At 42.1% G+C, this 23,562-nt stretch overlaps 1 protein-coding gene across 1 annotated transcript in view; it reads left to right on the forward strand.

The window, feature by feature from the left end:
- Brinp1 (BMP/retinoic acid inducible neural specific 1) overlaps positions 1–23,562 on the forward strand; it is a 171,548-nt gene that overhangs the window by 126,302 nt on the left and 21,684 nt on the right. The window contains exons 6-7 of the mRNA XM_047525019.1: positions 13,903–14,139; positions 18,351–18,573. Coding sequence (XP_047380975.1) covers positions 13,903–14,139; positions 18,351–18,573 — 460 coding nt within the window. The remainder of the gene's footprint in view (positions 1–13,902; positions 14,140–18,350; positions 18,574–23,562) is intronic.

Consider the following 23,562-nt stretch of genomic DNA (forward strand, 5'->3'; position numbering starts at 1 on the left):
TTGTTTTGTTCTTTAACTTCACATGTTCTCTCTCCAGTCCCTAACTTTCCACATCTCCCAGGAAAACTTCTCTGTCTTCCCTCTCCAGGCTGTTAGTTGCCCTGTCCATCTTCTTCCCTAGGATTAACACAGTAGTATATACATCCTATTACTAAGCTGACATCCCCATTGGAACAGAAATCCCCAGTGGGTAAGCACCATCTCTTTTCCTAGCACAAGACGAGCCTGGTTTATAGACACTACTCAGAAATATTCGTTAAATGATTTAAGGAATGAAAGAATGAATTAATGAATGAATGGGAAGAGCAGAATCCACATGAGCTCTGTTTTCTCTAACTTTTTCCACTTCCTATCCCACATTGCACTAAATCCAGTTCAACCTGATGACCATTTCCTGAGTACCTATGTTATGCTGAGCATTGGCTGTCTAGTGAGAATCACGTTCTTAAAATGTGCTTTTTCTGTTGCACTGGATACTACATCATCCAGGCGGGGGTCATACAATTGATTCCTCCAAATGCCACTTCTTCAGAGAAGCCACTTGGCTTCTTTTGCTTCTCTGACCTTCATCACTTTCTTCCTTATAAAAGAGATCCAATGTAGAAGAGTGGTTTCAAGAAAAAGCCCTGGACTTAGAAAGACTTCTGGCCAAGTACCAGATGTACCTTTGCACACTGAGTGATCTCAGATGAGTGAATGCAGCCTCTGAGGCTCTATTCGAACCTACATCATAGGATCATTGTGAGTATGGTGCTTGTAAGAATATCCAACAAACCTGGTTCCGATTAATGATATAAAAAGTTGGGCATTCTTTGTATCACCTCAATCAACATGGTATTTGCAAAACATTTTCTTTATCTTTACATCCTCCATGGCATATAAAGTGCTCATTAAATATATGTTAAATGAATAAGTGCAATGTACCTTACCTAGTAGGAACTTGATAAATCAATCCACAAGATCTTAGAGTTATTTATGGTACACCAAATACTGAGAACAATCACAGTGCTGATAAAGTGGAAAATCACAGTCCAGAAGATTAAAACAAACACATATACATAAAATGCAAACCATTTAAAAGATGCCATTTAAAAGATAAACCTGAGTTTGATTATTGTTTCTTTATGACTCAACCAAGTGATCAATATTTTTCTTGGTGGGTGGGCTGATATTCAATGCACATTAATTCATACTTTTGGATTAATCTTTCTAAAGCATGGGTAACTAGGACTGACCCTTGCCAGGTCCCTGGATTTTAAGAGCCATTTCTTTGTATAAAGAAGCTTGGCATCTGAGGCCCCTCATGATGACAGAATTCCAGTCTTCTTTCTAGCCCAGGATCAGGCAAGGGCTCCTGACCAAGTCTCCTCTTGTCCAATTAACAGTGGCCTGGGAGATGCTGGCGAGTATCTAGTGTTTCCTGTGGCTCTAAGAGGCTTGTTCAATAAGAAAGCTGTTCCTTCATTGACAAATGGGATTGCTGATTACCACTGCGCTGGCTGCACCCAAATGCTGGTTTTCTTTTATGTACCAGGGAGCACCCTGTTCTGTGGTGAGTCCAAGGAGAAGAGGGGTTCTTCGAGAAGGATACTGAAGATGTCAATCAAAGACTCAATCCAAGATAAAATAGAATGCAGAGAACCTTAATGAAGAGTTGATAGTGATAAGTCTTTAGACTAGTTAGTTAAATCTCTGAACTTCCCTAGATGTTTTAGTCTGCAAATTGGGAATACCTCCTAGGCATTGTTCAACATTTAATTGGAAAACATATACCTAAAAACCAAGGGAACTGACATAATCAACATAGCTATTATAGGTAATTATTATGCACCAGGTGGAGGGCTCATTTCCTTAGATCAACATCTCATGTAAACCTCAACACAGCCCATTTTTCATATTTTTAGGACAAAGGCTTACAGAAGTTAGAGAATTGTCTTTTTTGTGGTGCTGGGGATTGAACCCAGAACCTTGTGCATGAAAGGCAAGCAATCTACCAACTGAGCTATGTCCTGACTCTATTTTGTGCACAACCAGAGAAATGAAAATTTTTACCCCATTTGTGTACAACAAATAAACAAAAATTTTAAAAATTGTCTTGAAGGTGCCAGAGGAGGAATTTGAATGCAGTGCTCTGAAACTTTTTTTCCACGCTGATTCTCAATCTGGGGTATACTGATAATAATAGTATAGGAGCACCACAATTCTGATTTACTTCAGAGAGTTTGTGATTCTTTTTTTTTTTTTTAAATCACTTGCCAACTGTGTATGTGTAGATGGGACTGATTTCCATTTCTCATTTTCTTAAAAGGATCTATAGCCAGCAAAGTCTAAATACCCCTAGAATAGATGATCACTCAGTCTCAGGACAGTTCAGGAGTAGACTACCCTAAAAAGTGTGCCTCTGACCTGGAGAAACCTGGAGTCTAGAGGGAGCTCCAACTCAGACATGGGCAGGAAGGATATAGAAATTCAGAGCCAGGGCTCATAGTTGGGTGCGAGCTGATGCAGAGAGAAGACATCTCCAGGAGTTAACATCAGCATGGGGTCTAGTGTGGCTGTTCCTTACTAATAAACTAGAGGCCAAGTTTGCAGGATGTAAATCCTGACAGGTAAATGATCGATGTGGTCGTTTAGTCTACTTATAAACCTGTCCTTTTGGATTCCTTGTCGATATCATTGATTGTGCAGAAATCAGGCTTCAGGTAGCCAAAACTTGAATAAGTCACCTCAGATAATTAGTTTATTGACAGCATATGAATATGGTAGCTGTTTGTTTTAAAAATGATTGAGTCAATCCTTATAGTCTTCCTCATAGTTCACCTTAGAATTAAACTTCCTGTTTGCACTGCAAACACAACACTTTTGATGTGCCTTTATTATATTCTAATACATTCTGCCTTGTCTCATGCACACAATGGAGCCCACTGCCACTATATTGCAACTGAGAACCCTGAGAGTAGAAACCACATGCTTCTCGATGTGTTTGTTGTTCACGTCTCTTTTGTATAATGTTTAGCTCAGAGTAGATGTTCAATAGGCTTTCACTGATTTGAATCAGTTTCAACTGTCCAATCAATTTGCTTCAAATCTAAATTTTGTGGTACTAAGATATATACAATGTAAAATCTAACATTTTAGCCATTTTAAGATGTACAGCTCAGTGGCATTAAGTATGTTCACCAAGTTGTGCAAGTATCATCACTATTTCAGGAACTTTTCATTTCCCAAGCATAAATTCTGTAGCTATTAAATATTCATTTCCTACCACCCTGCTCCCTTCAGCCTCTGGCCGTGGCTTTCTTCTCTATGGATTTTCCTATTCCAGATATTTCAAATAAATAAAATGATATATTTTTGTGCCTGACTCCTTTCACTTAAAATGTTCAAGGTCCGACCATACAGTAGCATGCACTAGTAGCAGCCCATTTCTTTTTCTGGCTAAGTTACTATTCCATTGTATAGATACACCACATTTTGTTTATCCACCATCTGCTCATAACATCAAGGTTATCTCCACCTCTTAACTCTTATGAGTAGAGTCATTATGAATACTCATGTACATGTTTTTGTTCTAATACCTTTCTAGAGTTATTTTGGATATCTATGTAGGAGTTAAATTGCTGGATCATTTGGTCATTGAGTTATGCAAAAAAGTTTGCTGTATTTTGCCATAGATTTGCATTATTTTCTCCTCCTCTGAGAGGATTGTCTGTGCTTCAGTGTGCTGTCATGTGATTGGCAGTGCTGGGCTGTGTGGGGATTCTGCTGCCCCTCCAGTCGATAATGGCCGTGATCTGCTTTGGCCAATGGAATGTGAGAGTATGTGGTACTCCACATCTGAACAGGTACTTCAAGAGACATCGCCTGGCTTGGCTTTTGTTCCCTTCGGTCTACCATGAGAACAGCACATTCCTGATAAGATTACTCTTTCAGCCTAAATCCTAAATTAAAGAAAAATGCATCTGGAGTAGAACCAAAGCATAGTCAACATTAAACATGAGCAAGATATAAACCTTTGTGGTCATAAGCCCCTGGGATTTTGAGGTTATTTATTACCACAGAGTAATTTAGAGATAGCTCCCTAATACTAAAACATTGGATTAAATAACATAAACCACATTTATTTACTGCAGGACTTCTCAGTGCCTTAACTCTGCTAATGGGTATTATGAGTCTCAAGAGGGGAATTAAATGTCCAGAGTTTCCTGAACGTGTTTGAGCCCAGGGACATTTGCAGTTCTATGATTCCAAGGAAGGCATACAACTTGGAAAATGCTGTACTCTACCTTACCTCTCAGGTTCATGCTATCCAAAATAACTTTTCTGATCTCTTCCCTTACAAAAGTAGGGCCTTTTCTTTCTCAGTCCTACTGGAACTTGTGCAGTCAGTCTTATGTTTATATTGTACTATCATTGTACATTAATGAGTCTTCTCATATCATGCAACTAAAGCCTCTTGAGGTCAGACACCACGCTTTCGGGATCTAGTATAGCACTTATCTAAATATAGCGGTGGATGGAAGGATGAGATTAGTTGATGCTGAAGAGAGAGCTCTTATTTTTGCACACTCCTCTGATCTAGCACTGTGCCTTGTATATTGCAGAGACATATACACTACAGTAATCCTCAAGAATCATAACCTTTAAGAATGGATCCCAAGCAAAATATGTGCTGAAATCAGTGGTCAAGTCTTTTTGTACTGTCCTAAGACTGTTTTTGCATCTGTGTATTTATTCCTCAGATCTTTCTGAGTACTGGTCTGTGACTACTGAGATGGAGTCAAAATAGCTCCAGGTCTCAGGTTATGATATTGAGAATGGAGATCCAGGTTCTGCGTAGGAAGAGAGGCCTAGAGGGGAGGCATGCTAAGCATAGACTGGAAATACAGGTGTCTTTGAAAGACTCCCCTTCATTCTAACACATTTCTGGGTACCTACTAATATGCTAGATGAAAGGAAGATGGATGAGGAAAGCCTCTGACATTCAAGGAGCTGGCAGACTAGGGGAACATGAGCATAAGCACATATAATCAGATGCAGTAGTGTTTCTATAAGAAGCTGAGATAAGCCCAAGGTGTTTTTGTTGCCTGTAGGAGAGCTACCTGAGGTGTCCCACGGTCTCTGGAGGAAGCAGTAGAAACCAGGACAAGAACAGAAATTGGCATCAGTCTAACGCATATACTATAACTTCTTGTGTGTTATTGATTTGATTTGATACGTAAGTTCATGGATGCACAATTTATAGATAGCCAAATTTACTCTTCTGAGTTTCATCATTGTATGAATCTCTGTGATGCACAGGGACAGAAAACAGAACAGTGGGTGCCTGGGGAAGGAGGGAGGAGCAAGCCCACACAAGAATGGAGAGAGCAGAGAAAGACATTCAAAGGGGAATGAGGAAAACTGGGGGTGATAGAGATGCTCATTATCCTGACTGTAATAATGATCTCATAGGTTATATCTATTCCAAAATGTATCAAACTGTACACTCAAAAATCTGCAGTGTATTGTATGTTAATTATACTTTAATAAAGAGGTTTGGGGGAAAGAAAGAAGCTAAACCCCTTAGCTTCTCCAAGGTCTGTTGTTGGTCAGAGCCAGAGGCATGATCTGAACAGGGGAGAGCAGGGCTACAGCAGGAGGTGGAAGAGGGGACCTGGGTGGGTGGAATTTGGAGACATCAATTCAGCCAGGGATCAGACAGAACCAGTTCCTGTAGGAATCAAGTTTGGTTTTATCATGAATTCTGTGAAGCAGCTTATATTTAAATTGAATCAATCTCTTCTTAAAGTTTCAAGAGTATCTTCCTGATGAAATTGAATAAAAAATATATGTTGGCATTCTTATCCCTGAGGATTTCATAGTTTAGACTGTATTATCTTTTTCGTAGTTGAAATTGTCATTTAGAAGTCTGCCTGCTCTCAATCCCTTTTGTCAATATAAACCCTTCTCTGTTTTTATTTATTCATTGTTGTCTTTCTTTCTCACAGTAAAATCCACAAGAGCAAGGACTGTGCTTCTAGTGTCTTGCCCTTTCTTCTGAGCCTAGAACAGTACCTGGGACATATTGCATGCCAAATCAATCTTTGCTTAATATATGAAGGAAAAACAGCTCAGAGTAAAATCATGGAAAAATAAATGTTGGAATGACTTGTAATGGCCATCTAGTACAGGGGTTGGCAACTTTTTCTTTAAAGAGCCAGATGGTAACTATTTTAGGTTTTGTGGGCCACATGGTCCCTATTGCAAGTACTCAACTTTTCCATGTGCATGACCCTGTTCCAGTAAAATTTACTTACAAAAATGAGCTGCAGATCAGTTTGGCCATTGACCATAGTTAACCAGCTCCTGTATCTGTCAGTATAGGCTTGATTATGTTCTGCTGACAGACAGTTCCAGAACCTCAGGGGTATGCAAAGGTAAATGCTTCTTTCTTGCTTATGCTGCATGGTGGTCACAGTCTGTGATGATTCTGCTCCTTGATGGTCTCTACCTGGTATGTTGTGATCTCATGCAAAAAAAGAAATTGATGAAGTTGTTTACTGAGTTTCATTTTGTAAATCAAACACTCACGTTTCCTTCTCTGGAGTGTGTAGTATAGATATGTCAGAGTTCAGAATTTGGGGGCATGTTATCTTGAAGAGATGGCACTGTGTCTGTGTGTGGGGGTGTCACTCAACATAAGTTAAAGATAATCCAGTCCACAGTGCCATTTGATCTTGGCATTAGGTAAAGTGTCCTTCCATGTCAGCTTTGAAACTCTGCTTGTACATGTCCAATGACTAGGAGTTCTCTACTACCAACACAACTCGTTTCATTCTTCATCACTTCAGATATCTGAAAAGACTTTTGCTTTATTGTCCTGAGTTCTACCTACCTATATTTTTCACCTATGGATTCCAAGTCTTCTCTTAAGATCCTGCAGAACAGATGATGATAGTTGCAAATTCAACATATTACCCTCACCAGGAGGGGGCATTTCCTAATTCCTACATGGAGGGAGCCAGAACTCACCCTTTTCTCCCCCAGGTAGCTGCCTTTCTTCATTTCCCAGAGTGTAAATGACCCATCACAGAGACAGGGCTGAACTTCTGAATGAGATCATAGCCTTTTCGCCCTTTCTGCACAGTTTCACCCGGTGAATTATTGTCTTATTTTCATTCCACTCCAATGAGCTGTCAGCGATGGATACTGTAATTCACAGCAATAGAAACACAAACAGATGGGTAATTGACCTGCATGCCTTCATTACACTGGAGTTCAGCTTGGCTGTGTGAGCCATAAAGTCCTTTATCTGCCAGTCTGCAATCCCTGAGCTTCCACAAGGAAGGGGATCAGGACTACCTTTTGCAAAAGGTGCAGTCCTTGTTGTTCTCCCCACCTTGTATGTTCCAGAAATGGACAGAATTTGACAGGCAGAACTGAACAGGTGTGAGACAACAGCTGGGACGCCTCCAGGGCTCAGAGATATCTACAGGGGGCCACGTTCTGAGGCAAGAGCAGGGTGGGGAAAATGTTTACCCTCAGCCAGAATAGAACCTGTATTTTCTCCCTCTTCCTTTTGGTACTGTAAGAGATCATGAACTTAATGTCTGATGAAATAGGTCAGGAAAGAGAAAATTCATAAAAATGTCACTGGATTGGGTGATTGAGATTAGGAATAAAACAAAACAAAGCTGATCAGAAGCAATCCATGATGGTCTTTGGCTGGGACAGGACCTCCATGAATCGCAAGTGTCCACGCCCGGAGCTGTGTTTGTTCAAGGCGTGCCTTACTCTGTGGCACCTGGAGCTGTCCTCCTTTATCTATTTGGATTGTGCTCATGTTTCAAAACTCAACCGGCATCCCATCATGACATCTCTAAGCTCATTTTCTTCCGTCTTCATAATAAATCCGTGACTTACTCGTTCTATGAAATATATTGATCAAACACCTATTATGTGCCTGGCACAATGCTCTCGTGAGGTTTTATTCACCCTTTTTCTCTTGTTCTCAAATTGTGTGCTTTGGTTTTGAATCTGCGAATAGCCCCTCTGTTCAGTGAGAAGACAGGAAGCACGTGTGAAATGTGGTACACCTCCCCTCTGTCTCCTCCAATTCCCCATGCATGATTTTGAAGGAAGGAGGAGGAAGCTAAGACGTCCTGTCAGCAAGAGGAGGATGCGACTCCAAGATGGCAACCGGACTGTGATCCTATGTGTGCAGTGCACCTGCAACTTCTGTCGATCGAGCTTGTTTTCCAGATGTGCAATGGCCCCCAGCCTCACGAGTGTGGTCAGCGAACCAGCTGACTGCTTTAGACAGCAGTATGGGGGGTGGCAAGGAGGTCTGCAGGGTCCAATGCATGAGCTCCCTGAAAGTTCTTCTGCTCCTTGAATGTCCCTCAGTGGCTGAAACTGAACAACACAGTGAGCTCCATTTTTTTTGTTTTTGAAAACAACAACAACAACAACAACAAAAAAAAACAAGAAAAATATCCCTACCTGTAATGAACAAGGCTTAACCTTTTTTTGTGATAATGAATGCTTTTCCTCTAATGCACTTCCTGATCTCTACTCTGTGCCATTCTTACCTTCAGAGTTTTCATCTCCTTTTAGACTCAAGAACCACTTTTTGTCTAGGGAACATGGAGGCAAACACACACATAAAAGTGGTTGAAAAAAAATTTTGTTTTTTTTTTTTTGATACCAGGTATCAAACCCAGGGGTACTTAATCACCGAGCCACATCCCAGCCCTTTTTATTTTTTATTTTGAGACAAGGGCTCAGTAAATTGCTTAGGTCCTCACCAAGATGCTGAGGCTGGCTTTGAACTCTCCATCTTGCAGCCCCGCATCCCTCTGCCTCAGCCACTGGGATTACAGGTGTGCCCCGCACCTGACAGAGATGATTCTTAATCAGAAAGGAAGGCGATGACCAGGTTAGTTCTCAACTGGAAGGCATTCTGTTGTTGAGTCCTTTCCCCTGCTTTGTCCACTTTCTAGATTATTCTTCCAGGGGACTATCTATCCCCTAAAGACTATTTATCATTAAGAAGGCTTTCCAAGGAAGTGCTCCAGTTTGGTTCCTGGAATGGATCATGATCTGATGTGTTATGGCACATCTAATTATGTCTTAGCATGCTCGGGCTGGTGTAACAAACACTGCAGCTTGCACAAAAGACCTTTATTTGTCACACTTCTGGGGGACAAAGAGGCTGATGTCACGGGGTAGCAGGAATGGTGACTGGTAGGCTCAGCTTCATGGCTTGCAATCAGCCGCCTTCTCACTGTGTGCTTACTTGGGCTTTGCTTAATAGACAGGAATCAACTCCATGGTCTCTTCTTTAAGGGTCCTAATCCCAGGGTGGAATCCCCTCTTTTGTGAGCTCATCCTCCCCTAATTGCAACCCTACCAACGAGGTCAGGGTTTCCACATATGAATTGATTGAGGGCCAGAAACTTCCAGTCCATAGCAGGAAGCTTGTGGTTTAAGTGTGGTTTATGTATTTTCTCCCCTCATTAGTAAGTCCAGAGGTTGGTATTTCAAAATTATAGGCAAGCAAATCCTGAGTTTCAGAGAGCCTAAGGCATTGCCAGGTTGCTGTGTGCTGGGGTTGCCATGGAATATTGAGCCAGGAGTTCATCTTAGAACCTGTTTCCCCTTGGAGAGGTGGAAGGAACTTCGATTGTTTTAGAACTCAGGAGACTGAGACAGGAGGATCCCAAGTTCAAGGCCAGTCTCAGCAACTTAGCTAGACTATGTCTCAAATTCAAAAAACAAACAAAACAAACAAACAAACAAAAAAAACAAAGAGGCCTAGGAATATGGTTCAGAGGCTGGGCACCCCTAACTTTAATCCCTAGTACCAAAGCAAAAAAAATTTAAAAATACATAAAAAAAGTTCAGTCTGATTTTCTGAATTTGAGTTCTCATTCTGTTCTCCTTCTGTTCCTTTACTTAGGGGAGTTTTGGACAGGTCACCTAATTTTCAATTCTACCAGTCCCAAAGTCTAATGAGGGCTTTGCCTCATTTACACTCTGGGATCTGTACTGGATAGATAGTCCCTTTCCTCCCCAAATTCATTCTTTAATGGAGGAGATGGAAAAAACAACAAACTTATAAAATAACATAAGCCAGCATTTAATTCTTTTAAAGAAAACAGAAAGATATTTCAATTTGGGTACTCTGGGAAAGTTTGCACTTTACCACAAGGACACCATGCAGAAATATGTGGAAAGGGTATTCCGGGTACTGGGAAGAGCAAGAGCCAAGACTCTAAGAGGAACAATGCAGACACGTTGGAAGGACCAAGAAAATGGCAGAGTGCCTAGTGTGTTGTGAGTAAAGAAGAGACTGTTCAGCGATACAAAGGAGGCAGGCAAGGACATAGAGGTGGCCCATCCTGTGACAGAGAGAGAGAGAGAGAGAGAGAGAGAGAGAGAGAGAAATATGATCTCAGCACGCAAGAACTGTCTACAAAACACAGAGCATGCTGCAAGATGTATGTATTGAAGGTGGGATGGGGGCAAGGACCAAGGGGGATGGAGCGAGAGTCAGGAAAAGGAGGGAAGACAGCTTAGGGGAAGGAGTGATGCATTCAGCTTTAAAGTATAACAAGATCTTTTAAAAAGTTAATGAGATTGGAGGGAAAATATTCCATATGTTCTGTGTGGGTGAGCTGGTGTTCAAATGCAGCTCTCAACCATTGCCTTCCTGGGTTTTGTGAGGCAAATTTATATGCTTGGCAATAATGGCGGCCTTTCTCTCTCTAATTTTCTCAGTTTTCCTTTCCCTGTGTATGTGTGTGTCTTTGGGAACCATGGGGACAGAATATTCCACCCCAGCCGGCAGCTGTATATCTTTCAACACTGGTTCCACAGGCCAAATCCCCCTCCAAATTATTTATGACTCCCATTGAAGCCGGCAGGATTCGGGTGCCAATCTAGGAGGTCAGCAATGGGCCTCTTTGTTGGACACAGGTCATCGGGAGACGACTCTGGCTGTGACTGCTGTGTGAACCTCCGCTGCCGTAGAAATGGTTATGTAACTTTAAACAGTAATGACATTTTGCAGAAAAGTGCTTTTTAATTGCTATGTCTTCATTATTCTCTTTTGAAATTGCCCAGGAGATTCTGCCTCAGAGACAACTCGGCATGTTCTGAGTTTCCATTTTTAAAGAGCAGCCAGTTTTGTGTTTCAGCTGCTCCCAGAAAACCCCCAACCCCAAACTTCATCTGTTTTCAGTTGCATTAAATGGGGTAGGTAAGACTGCCTTTTGTATCCTTGCCAAATGGAGAAATGATTTGACGCAATTTTCTAAAAATGCTCTCCCCACATTCCTTTTGGGCTGGGACCAAGAATAGAATATTTTATCCCCTACAAAAGGGAGAAAGAAAATGATGAGCAAGCTAGAAAAATGGGACTGAGAATATAGTCTGTAGAGTTCCTCTAAGCAACAGAAACTTAACCCCAATCCATAGACCCAGTTGCCTACGGGGGATTGGAATCAGCTAAAAATAAATTGTGCTTTGGAAGAGAAAATGGTGATACAGATAAAATGACTCAATAATGCATACTCTGGAAGAACTGTAGGCTCAAGTTTAGAAGGGACTTTACAATTTGATTTGTTCTGCCCGACCTTCTGACTTTGGTATCATACCCCTGTGCAATAGTCTTTCCAAGCAATCAATCTCGCACGAACCCCTTCCTCATGGGTATGGAGCTTACCAGCTTTGCGGCAGACTGTTGTGCAGCTGTATAGTTCTGTCCATTAGAAACTTCCTTGGAGATGGCGTATGTACCTTCCCGGGCAGCCCTCTGGTTCAATAGGCACTGAATTCTGAACCCTCCTCCCTGGGATGGCTCTCCCAACCACTAAAGACCAATTTCTGAAAATGCTCCTTTTCCGATTAAATACCTGCAGCTATTGTTCTTCCATTTATCCTGAAGGTTCTGTTGGACCCTCAAAAATTTAATCATAGTCGTGACATCATCATCAAATCATCGTCATCTTCTTCATCACATCAAAAATAGGAAAGAGATAATGTATTGTTTGCGTGCCCAGGAATGTTCCAGAAAATTTGTAGGGATCTTTCTTTAAGTCTTCATAACATTCCTCTGATGTTGGTATTACAGTGTTCTCTATCTGAACACGAAAGGAATTGGGGCTTAGAGGCTGAATAACTTGTCTGAGAGTACTTTTGTAGTAAGAGGGACAGGACAGGTGTGATGACCAGCTCTTAACTACTACTGTGGCTTCCCGCCATGAGGCATGCTGGACTCACACTCCTCTTTCCCACCGTGCCCTGCTGACATTTTACCTGCTATACCAGGACGGGTTCAAGTGATGGGGATTATTATTTTATATATATATATTTTCATCACATATAACTACACACACACACACACACACACAAACACACATAATTTGAAGGAACAAGAGGGAAAGACAAACTCTAGAAACGCACTGTGTAGTAGCAAGGCAGAGCGTGTGCCAAGTGTATTCAGCAAGTCCCTGATGAGTAGGATTAGGGGGTATCTCTGAAGCATGAATGATAAAACAGAGCAATCCAAATAAGAATATGATTCTCTCCTACAAGCTGGATACGGTTACACCCGTATATATTGGAGGCTAAAGCTGTTAGCAGCTTCAGATGAGCTGGAGAAAGCCATCCAAGGTGAAGATGCCTTAATGAGTTGAGTCACTCCAGAGTCGTCCTTCTGTCGGGGCTGCATAGGGAATAAAGTGTGCTGTGCTGACATTTCAAGGTAGCAGAGTGCTGGCCGTGCCCACTTAGATCCACCTCCATCACTGGCTCTCAGGATTAAGACTTTGATTATTCAAATACAGTGTAAAGATCATGCCATGCAATCAAGAGTACACATCCTAAAACCGTGGACTAACTACTTGGAGGTCCTCTGTATCTTCAGTTTTAGAGCAAAGAAGAGACGCTGTCCTTCCTACTGGTATTTTAGTTTTATGATCCATAAGCATATTAAATATTTTCGTCCTCGTTGCATCACTCTCACTCTTGAAGTCTATCATCACGTACCACGACCCACAAGAGGAAACCCACATCCTCAGTTTATTCTAAAGCCCTTTGCACTCTGGCCTCTCTACAACCTGTTTTCCCACAGCCCTCTACCTGCTTCCCTCCAAGCTCACCTCCTTCATCCCGAGCTCCAGACTCATCTGTTATGTTTTTGCTCTTTCTGTTTCACTGTTTGGAATGCCTTTCCTGTTCTAACATGGCACTCTCTTGCTTGTTTTCAGCCAGCCCAAATCATGTCCCCTGCACAGGTGTCCCTGCCACCCAAGCCATGTTACCTGCAGTCTTCTGCTGCCCCGTGCTTCCCATGGCTGCCTCTGCTATAGGTCTACAGAGCTGTTGTGGTGATGTGCATCTGCTATCTAGCTCTGCTGATTATATTGGAAACTCCTCTAGGGCAAAGATTGTGTTTTTTTTTTTTTTTCTTTTTTAATCTCCATAGACGGTGCCCAGCTCAAGTCTTGTTCTTCATAAATAGGGTTCATAAATATTTTAAGAAAGGGAAAGAAAATAAATGAAGGAAATAAAGAAAGATAAACAATAGTATTCTGCTTTCAATGAAGATTTTCTCCCCAAATGGAAAAAAGGTACATATCAGATCTGCTGTAGTCTCAGTACTAATATAACGGAATAGAGTGTACATTTCAGAGATGACCAAGGTCATGACCTGAGAAGTTGAAGTAGAAGTAAAGTAACTGGAGGCCTGGCTGGTGATGCCCTGTCTGGACCTCCATAGGCCCAGAAATAGTCTGGTTTCAATACACAGGGAAAAATCTAGCGGCTTTAGATTCCTGTGTATCACCTTTGGAAACTGTTAATGAAACACCTTTTTTAACCTTTCTGTTTCCCCTTCTTGCTGTTCTCAAACAGGTCTTCAGATAATCTTCCCTCAGTATCTGCAAGAGAAGTTTGTCCAGTCGGCCTTGAGCTACATCATGTGCAATGGCGAGGGGGAGTATGTGTGCCAGAGCAGCCAGTGTCGATGCCAGTGTGCTGAGGAGTTCCCTCAGTGCAACTGCCCCGTCACCGACATTCAGATCCTGGAATACACACTGGCCAATATGGCCAAGTCATGGGCCGAAGCATATAAGGACCTGGAGAATTCAGGTACAGAGCCTCAGTCAGCCTACTGTGTGAGTGACCCTTAGCAAAGCCTGCAAGAGGGGCCTCAGCTAAGGGGAATTAGGATCACTGTGAGGGAAAATTCAGAGACCCTGACTGTCACTTAAGAGGGTCCAGAGTCAGGTATAGCAGCTGACATGTAGTAGGAACTCAGTAAATCTCCACTGGATGAAATAATGAATAGCATAGTCCAGTTTGTGGTCACATGATATACTGTCTCTGTTGTCCTCAGAAGACAGAGTAAGATCACTTATGAAACCTCTGGAGAATGGAGAGTCAAATCCAGACATATTGATTCTTGGTCTGTGTGTGTGTGTGTGTGTGTGTGTAAATAAACATGCATATGTATGTATGTAAGTATATGTATATGCAGTGTGTATCGATATATGCATACACACACACATATATATTCAAAGCATCACAGATTGTCAAGACTGTCAGTCACTTTTCTAGTAATTTAGTTATTTCCTGATTTTTATGGTTCAGAAAAATGAGTCACAGTGGAGGAACATCAGTCACCCAAAGTCATAAAGTGGGCTAAGGTCTAAAGTTGACTCTGCCTTTGTGAAACTTTTGAGTTTTGTCCGAAAGTCAGGCATTAACATTGCAACCATACAAGTGGTTGACATTTCAAGTGTCCATGCATAGAGAAGGAGAAGCTGCAGTCAGCATACCACATTGAGTGGGGAGTTCATGTGACCAGTACAGCTAGGAAAGGCCACATTGAAGAAGAGAAGAAGTCTAAGCATCTGACTGTAGTTCAGGATCCAAAGGAGCAAGTAGGCAGAGGGGGATGTACAAGGTGACCTGTGATGTGGAGTAGGAGGTGATACCAACATAAGACAGAAATGTTCAGAGATGCAGATAGTTAGAAGGGAAGAGTAGCAGGGTTTGATGTGGTATTGGATATGTAGTTGAAGAGAAAAGGCACTGAGACAATGTTGAGAAGCCTTGTTTAGATATGCCTGTTAGTTAAGTTGCCGGATAGTGGTACCCCTCACTGAGCTAGAACACCTTGGAAGGTTTGGAGACGAGACAACATGCTCAATTTTAGTCATGATAAGCTTGAGAATCGTAGCATTTCCAGGAAGAGATGCCAAGTAGGTAGTTAGCATATAATAGTGCTCAAACATTTATTAAACGAATGGACCTGTGTATAGGGCATTAATGCTTCTAACATCACAAACCTTAAATCTGTTAAAAACAGCTGCGTGAAAGCGGTGGTATTTCCATCTTACAGAGCAGAGAGGACACGAAGACTCAAATCTTCCCCAAGGTTACGCAGTTAGTAACTGACAGCCTTGGTAATGGAATCCCTGATTCCAAATCCAGTGCTCACAGCAGCTTTTGCAACTTATTAATTCTGCTTTACCCCCCAGGCCTTAGTTCCCTCATCTGATAAATGAGAGGACATGTTTGTATTTTTAATATTTGAATTTATGAAAGTCTTTAGCCCAAAAAACCCTTTGATCAAACAAAATCTTACCTTGGAGCCACTGTGTACCACAGATAAAAGCAGAGCTTCATGGAGCAGCATTTGAAAATGACTGGTTTCTGTGAACTCCGAGCCCCCGTCCGGCACTGGGAGCACAGGAGTCATCAGGGATTCTGCTTTCACAGGGTCGGGCAGCTCGACTGGATCTGTGGAGGCCCACGAACCTGCGCCCATGAGTCTATTTAAAATCCGGGGAATCCATGAAAGAGGTTCATGATGAAAACGTATTATGATGATTATTTGGTCTCAAATGAAAAAAGCATTTGATAAAATGCTTTTGCAAAGAAATTTTACTGATTGCTAAAAAGCAGAGAGGAATGTAGGATGTATTCTCTAGCAGTCAGGAACTTTAATTCCCAAGGAACAGAAACCACTTTGAGTGGGTGGGTGAGGAACCAGAAAGTTTAGATGCTGCAGGATAAGGAGATGATTTATGTTGCACTTTCTCTCCATAAGGCACATGTTTCCTCTAGATGCCCTGCAATTATATCCATCCGAAATGGTTTTGACCATTAACATAGATTCAGTCATTCATACTTGGGTCTTTGACTTGTGCTGAAATGTGTTCCTTCTGCTCATTTTCAACTCTCACCCTAATGCCTCAGCCTCTGGTAATTTGGAGGGTAGCCAACAGGACCTATTTTCTAGAAAATAAGGTCTGTACTTGCGTCTTTTGAGGAGAATCTCTTCTCCTTTTAGTCAAGAAACTTAAAACATGAAACTTTAAATTCTGTTTTCCTATCAAATCTTAATTTGAGTTCATTGAAAGGGCTGTTACCCCTTTGAGGTTAACAGAACTCTCTATACAATGAGCTATGTGTCTTCCACGGAAGTGAGGCTGGCAGAGAGAGCATGGGTCATTAGGGGTGGCCTCCTACCTCCAGGCAGCTCATTAAACAAGTCAATCAGTGCAGAACTCTGAGTTCTCTTGTAATGTTATTCAGTTTTCCATTACTGTGACAATATACCTGAGATAATCAACTTAAAGGAGAAAAGGTTTTATATTTGACTCATGGATTTAGAGACTTCTAGCCATCACCACTTGGCCTATTGTTTTGGGATCAAGTACATCATGGCGGAAATGTCTGGTACATGAGGCCTCTTCATCTTATGATGGTGGAAAGTAAAAAAAAAAGAAATATCTCCAAACACCTCCCACTAGGCCCCACCTTATAAAGATTATATATATATATATATATATATATATATATATATATATATAAAATATATATATTTTAATCCAAGAACTGACCTTTTCTCCTGAAAAATCATCAGTTCTTTAAGTCTTTAATTTTCCCAGTAGTTGGAGGTAGATGGTGGGGCTGGTGTGAGGGAAGTGTTAGACTAGCAAGCGGATATCAGGTTTTGGACCTGGCTCTTGTGGCTCGTCAGATGGATTATATTCAGAAAATCATATTCCCACCATGGGCTTCAGTTTTCCAATCCCTGATGGAGAACCAAACTACATCATTTTTAAAAGTGTGTCAAATTGTAGCCCATGATGATGTTCTGAAACTCAACATCACAAACCGAGATGGAAACCTTCACCTAAAGGACACAAGAGCCCCAAGAGTTTGTCACCATATTTCTACCTGTGCCATTCCTCCCGCTCTCTCTCTCTCTCCCTCTGTCTCTCTCTCTCTCTTTGTACTGGAGATTGAACCCAGGGGCACTTAACCACTGAACCACATCCCCATCCCTTTTATATTTATTTTTAAATTTTTAAATTTTTTTATTTTAAAATAATTTTTAGTGGTAGATGGACACAATACCTTTATTTAATTTATTTTTATGTGGTGCTGAGGATTGAATCCAGTACCTCATGCTAGACTAGTGCTCTACCACTGAGCTACAGCCCCAGCCCTGTATTTTTTATTTTGAGACAGTGTCTCACGAAGTTGCTGAGGCTGACTTTGAACTTGTGATCCTCCTGGCTCAGCCTCCTGAGCCACCAGGATCATAGGCATGCACCACCACCTGTTGTCACCATCCCTTAAGCTGGGGTTTTCAAAATGTGAGATGATAGATTCAACTTCACATAACTCTTGTGCATCCGAATGGGGAGGATCATCCGTTTCAGGTCTGTCAAACCTTCATATTACATCAAAGAGAAATTTTCCGTTTCGTGCTAATATGCCTTTAACACCTCTCTAACACATGCTAATTTTCTATATTTTAAAATGAAGAAAGGCATAAGGTTTTGATCACTTAGCAGGCAACAGTATCTGACTAGAATCTATTCATATTGTTTTCTTCAAGTTTATTTTTATAGCTACCATTCTACTGAAGGCTTGCAATAGTGATTTTCAATGTTGAATTACATAAAAAAGTTTTGCTTCAATTTTTAATTTTTAAATTAAATTTTAATTTTTAATTTTTTAACTGTGGTGATTTGATTCAAAGATAATGTTGAGTATACGTGCAAATGAGATGTGAATATTTTCCTAAAGTTGGCATTCCAATGTAGAAGTCTGGGAAAGCCTGTCTTAAACAAGGATGCAACATGAGGTTGCATGTCATTAAAAAGCACAGTGGCTTTTGCCTGCCTCGCAGGAAAGCAGACTTGTGCAGTGCTGCATGGGTCTTGGACAACTTGGTTTCATTTGCAAACCTTCTGCATTAAGAGGCAGGGCTTTGTTAGAGGCTTCTGATGGGTGTGGTCATGCTTAGCCCTTCTCTCTTGACCTTTGTCTCCTGCTAGATGAGTTTAAGTCATTTATGAAGCGTCTCCCCAGCAACCACTTTCTGACCATCGGTAGCATCCACCAGCACTGGGGCAATGACTGGGACCTGCAGAACCGCTACAAGCTCCTGCAGAGCACCACAGAGGCTCAGAGGCAAAAGATCCAGCGCACTGCCCGCAAGCTCTTTGGCCTCAGTGTACGCTGCCGCCACAACCCCAACCACCAGCTGCCTAGAGAGAGGTATGTGCTGCCCCACCTCGGTTCCACAGGCACCCGTCGGGCACCTGGTGTTTCTGAGATCACGTCTGCTTATTGCAGAGGGAAATGCAATGCAGATGGTGCATCTGGGGTGGTTAGCAAGGTCTCCTGTGGTTCAGATCAGCAATGCCTCTGGCTTCTCACCCCTGGCTCTGGCCATACTGGATTTCGTATGGGTTCCTGAACATACAGTTGACTCTCCAAATCAACACGTTCTGCATCCACAAATTCTACTAACCCTGAATCGAAAATATTTGGGGAAAAAATTGCATCTGTACTGAACATGTTGAAACTTCTGTTCTTGTCATTATTCCCTAAACAGTACAGTACCACAACGATTTACATAGCATTTACATTGTATTATGAATTACAAGTAACCTAGAAATGATTGAAAGAATGCAGGAAGATATGCATAGATTATGTGCAAATATCACTGCCTTTTGTATAAGGCATTTGAGCATCCATTGATTTTGATATCCATGGCAGTCCTAGAACCAGTCTCCCAGAGCTGCTAAAAGAAATTGCACCACGAACTTCTAGCCTTCGGCTCCTTTCTGATTCATCGGACTGAGGAAGAGAAGTAACACCAGCCCTAACAGCTATGTGACCTTATTCTGGTGGCTTCAAAAGTAGTATCTATTTAATTTTAAAATTATGTGACAATGTAGATTTTAACATTCCCATCTTAATAGTAAAAGTGTTGGGTTAACTGATTAGTCAGCCAACTTATTTATTGAGGAGTTTTCATCAGAGTCTGGAGTGAAATGAGATAAATGGGACACCTATAGCTAATCATTTAAGGAGGCCTCAGTGGCCAGGTCCCTGAGGGGGTCCTCACCTAAGAGCACGTGCCTCCTTAAGAGCCTAGCTGCCTCACTTGCCTCTCCGAGGCCTATCCCTGCCCTGGATGGACCAGGTGTTCAGATGGATGGGGGGAATAGAGAGGACAGGGCACATGCCTTCACAGAGTTAGGGCTCACTGCCTCTCAGGCACACACAAGAAGGGAGCCAGGATGCAGATCTGGGTCTTTCAGACCATTCTCCCAGGGAATTTCAGGTTTGCTCCTGGGAGTTGTTTGTAGTGGTGACTCCAGGGTTTCTATGAGGACATTGCAGGACAGCAGGAAGTTAGTGGTGAGGGTTCACCACCCTGATTCATCAGGAGCAGCTCTGCTTTTGTTCATTTCATGTGTGAGGATCTAGCTTTCAATTTATTAAAATAGAAGTCCACTGTTGAAAAGAATGAGCCAAGACAAACTCACTTTTCAGGCTTCATCAGCTGTATGTACCTGTGTGTGTGTGTGTGTGTGTGTGTGTGTGTGTGTGTGTTACATATATAAATTTGCTGCCCTCTTGTACAGTCTTGGAAACTGAAGTTCAAAGCCAAAGAAACCAAGTAATTGGTTCAAAGCTACAGTGTAAATCAGTGGCTCTCAAACAAGAGTGATTTTTTTCCCCAGGGGCATTTGGACACGTCTGAAGACATGCTTGATTACCCTAGCCGGGTAGTGGGTACTGTTGTGCAAGGAGGTCTCCAGAACAAAGAATTCACTAACTTCAAAGGACACTGGCAAACTTCATGTAAAGGGAAGAGACAGGAGTCCACCTGCATCTTATGCTCTCAACACCTGCTCTGCTGGCACTCAGGATTTAAAACCCACTGGATCCTTTAAGGCAGACCCTCCAACCTAACCATCCTGTCCATGTACCTCCTTCCTCTCATCTTTCTGACTCAGAGCTAATGCTGCCTTCCCTGCGATGTCTTGTATAATTGTATCAGCCAATACAGAAGGCTTCTTCTCATTTCCCATTATGTAATATCACTTTTCTTAGGTGTCTTTTCCTCTCTTTTCCCCTATTTTGAAATGGTTTCCCTATCCTTATATGTATTCATTTCTGATTCCTCCAGTCCTTCCTATTCTGAGCCTGTGGCTTGTACCTGGTTTGCAATAATTATTTTGTGAATCAAGTAGATTTTTTCTGCCAGTCTTGCTTGTTACAGAGCTGCTGAACCTGGCACTAACAATGGGGTCCACTTACAAAATGGCTTTCTTGTCATGTGCAACGGATGCCCCCAGTGCTACCATGAATGTATCTCTAAAAGCAGTCTTCTCTTTGATCCATCAGTCATCTGCCACATGACCAGCATGAGACAGGGGACCCGAAATGAATACAGTGTGCAATGTGAGAAAGACATCTTTTACAGCAGGAGTACTGAGGGGTCCTGCTGGTCTGCAGGAGAACGTACCTGTTTGTTTCAGTTTGCAAAGACTGAGATAACTGTGTAGCACAGAACCAGTGGCTTAAATAGCAGAGGTTTATCTTCTCACAATCCTGACAGCCAGAAGTCCAAGATCAAGATGTTGGCAGGTTGGTTTCTTCTGAGGTCTTTCTCTTTGACTTGTAGATGACACTCTTCTTCCTGTGTCATCATGAGGTGTTTCCTCTGAATGCATCTGTGTCCTAATCTCCTTAAAAGGACACCAGTCATACTGAATTAGGTGCTACCTGTATTAACCTCTTTTACTACTTTAGAGACTCTGTCTGCAAATGCATTCATGTTTTGAAGTACTGGGAGTTCAGGACCCGAACAATGGAACTGGGGAGGGGTGGTAATTCAGCCCATAACTCCCTAAAGGTAGATCGGGGTTGGACACTTAGGTCAAGAAACTGTGCATCCTAAGGACTAATGATGCTGAATGCAAATCTGATTGAGGAGAGAAACACTGAGCTGTTACCAGGCTTCAAACAGATGCATCTGTCAGTTTTGTTAATTGCCACTTCAGAGAAGGGAGTGCAGTGTCCAAGTCCAAAGGCACTGAGCAGGCATGTATATTAAAAATAAGAAGAATCTCCAGAGCCTGGCATCACTTGACATGCCAGCTGTGGAGAAGACTCAGGAAGATTCCAGGAGAGTACCTGGACAGGCATTAGAACGGAGGAACAAGGGACAGAATGGGGTATTGGGAAGAACACCCGGGCAGAGTCAGGGAGCCTGATTTTGAGATTATGCCCCACCATTAGTAATCTGTGTCACCTTTGACAAGTCACTTCTCTTTTGTGAGCACAGGTGTCCACTTTTGTGAATAAGTCTCTGCTCCTCCTGTGCAAGTTGTTAGGTGTCAATAGCTAGAAATATGCTGTCACCTCTGGGACCTTCAAATAAAGAACTCTGGGTGATGTCCTTGTTCTCCTGAGATGAGAAAGCTTACCCTAATCCTCACATCCTTCCTGCATTTACCTGGAGAGGATGCCTGGAATGCCGCCACGGGCAAGTCACTCAATTATATTCATCTAGGAGCATTGAATGTTGCAGCAACAGGAGTGGGAACAATGGAAATGAGACTCTGAGGGCTTCCGGGACAGCTGGACTTCCTTGGCCTTGCTGTGGGCTGCTTCCTGACACCTGAATCAGAGGCTCTAATGAGCATTTCTCACACCGACGGGGCACCTGTCGGCCATGGAGCAGTGTCAGACAGAGGTGCTAACACTGGGAACCTTGGGCCACCTCTAGCTGAGCAAGTTTGTATTTGCAAATGAACTGATTGCTCAGCTTCAGTTTGTCTGCTTGTTGAACTCTGTAGGAGACAGAATGCTCTGAGCAGGTGCCATTAATGCAACAGGTGCCACGGAAGTCTTTTACTCATCTCACAGAGGGGTGGTGTTACAGCAGGACAGGAGAAGGAAGGAGCCGAGGGCATTGGCTGCACATTGATGGGTGGAAATCCTGGCTGTATCCTGTCACTTACCAGCCATAGGGCTTTGTGTAAGTGCCTGTACCTCATTTGCAAAATGGGATAATGACTTACCTTCAGGTTTAGTATGAGGATTAAGATTTTAAAAATTTAAGATCCTAGTAAAGTACCTGACACAGTGAAATGGAAAGAAGAAAGAGAGATAAAAAGAGAGAAAGGTGCTTTATGTTCTAAACTCCAAGCATCATACATGAATTAAACAAATTCTTTCACTCACGTAGCTTGATAATGAGGCACTCTTCTATTCTTTCACCATATACAGTTGACCAAAAACCTAGCCCAGGTGGAAGATCCGAATGCTGGGAGATGTAATTCATTGCAGGGATTCGGGGGAGTTCTTTTTTTTTTTTTTTTGAAATTAAGTTCATAGGAGAAAATGAGTACCTTGGAGATGGAGATGACTGTACCAGATAGAGGGCAAATAAGATGAATAATAACAATCACAAAGCAATACCAATAGCAACTGCTTTTAACAGGCAACTGAGATGGCTGTGTGTAAAGATTCTGGAATTGGAGTGCCACAATTGATAGCCCATCTCTGTCACCTTATGTTTTTATTCTGGGGGAAGTCACTGACATCCTTGAGTCCCCATTTCCTCATCTATAAAATAGGACTAATAACAGTGCCCACGTCATAGGTTTATTTTGAGGATTAAATGTTTACACCCACATCAAGCACTTCCCGTGATGACTGACATATGGAAAACACTCAGTCCATGATAGCTACTTCTCACTGTTTTTTTCCAAACACTGACATTTGCATGCAAATTTCCGATCACATGGTGATCACGCAATGAGACAAACTGTTGAGGATGATGGCATATATTTTTTTTTATCTGATCCTCATTCTATCACCATGAAGTAGATACTGTTGGACCCATTTTATAGAACAAGGAACAAGGATAGGCAGAGATGTACCTAGTTTATCCAAGGTCACATGGGATTAGAATTATCTTGCTGCTTCTACTGGTGGGATTCTTGGTCAAGACCCCTGTGTAGAGAAGCAAGAGCTCCTGTTTTCTAACCAGTGTGCAGCTTCAAAGAGGGGTTCTGTGCTGTGGTTGGGGCCTCCTGGTGTGAGTGTGTGCTGAGGCCAAAGGCAGGGCAAGCTCACCAAGGTTGGGCAGGTATGGACTAGGATTGAAGAAGTCTGGTGTCCTGAGATTCAGGAAACATCTGGAATAAGTCTGACTGTCACCTGCAATTGTGAAGCCTT

Source organism: Sciurus carolinensis, chromosome 14 (genome assembly GCF_902686445.1).
Source record: "Sciurus carolinensis chromosome 14, mSciCar1.2, whole genome shotgun sequence".
Classification (NCBI taxonomy): Eukaryota; Metazoa; Chordata; class Mammalia; order Rodentia; family Sciuridae; genus Sciurus; species Sciurus carolinensis.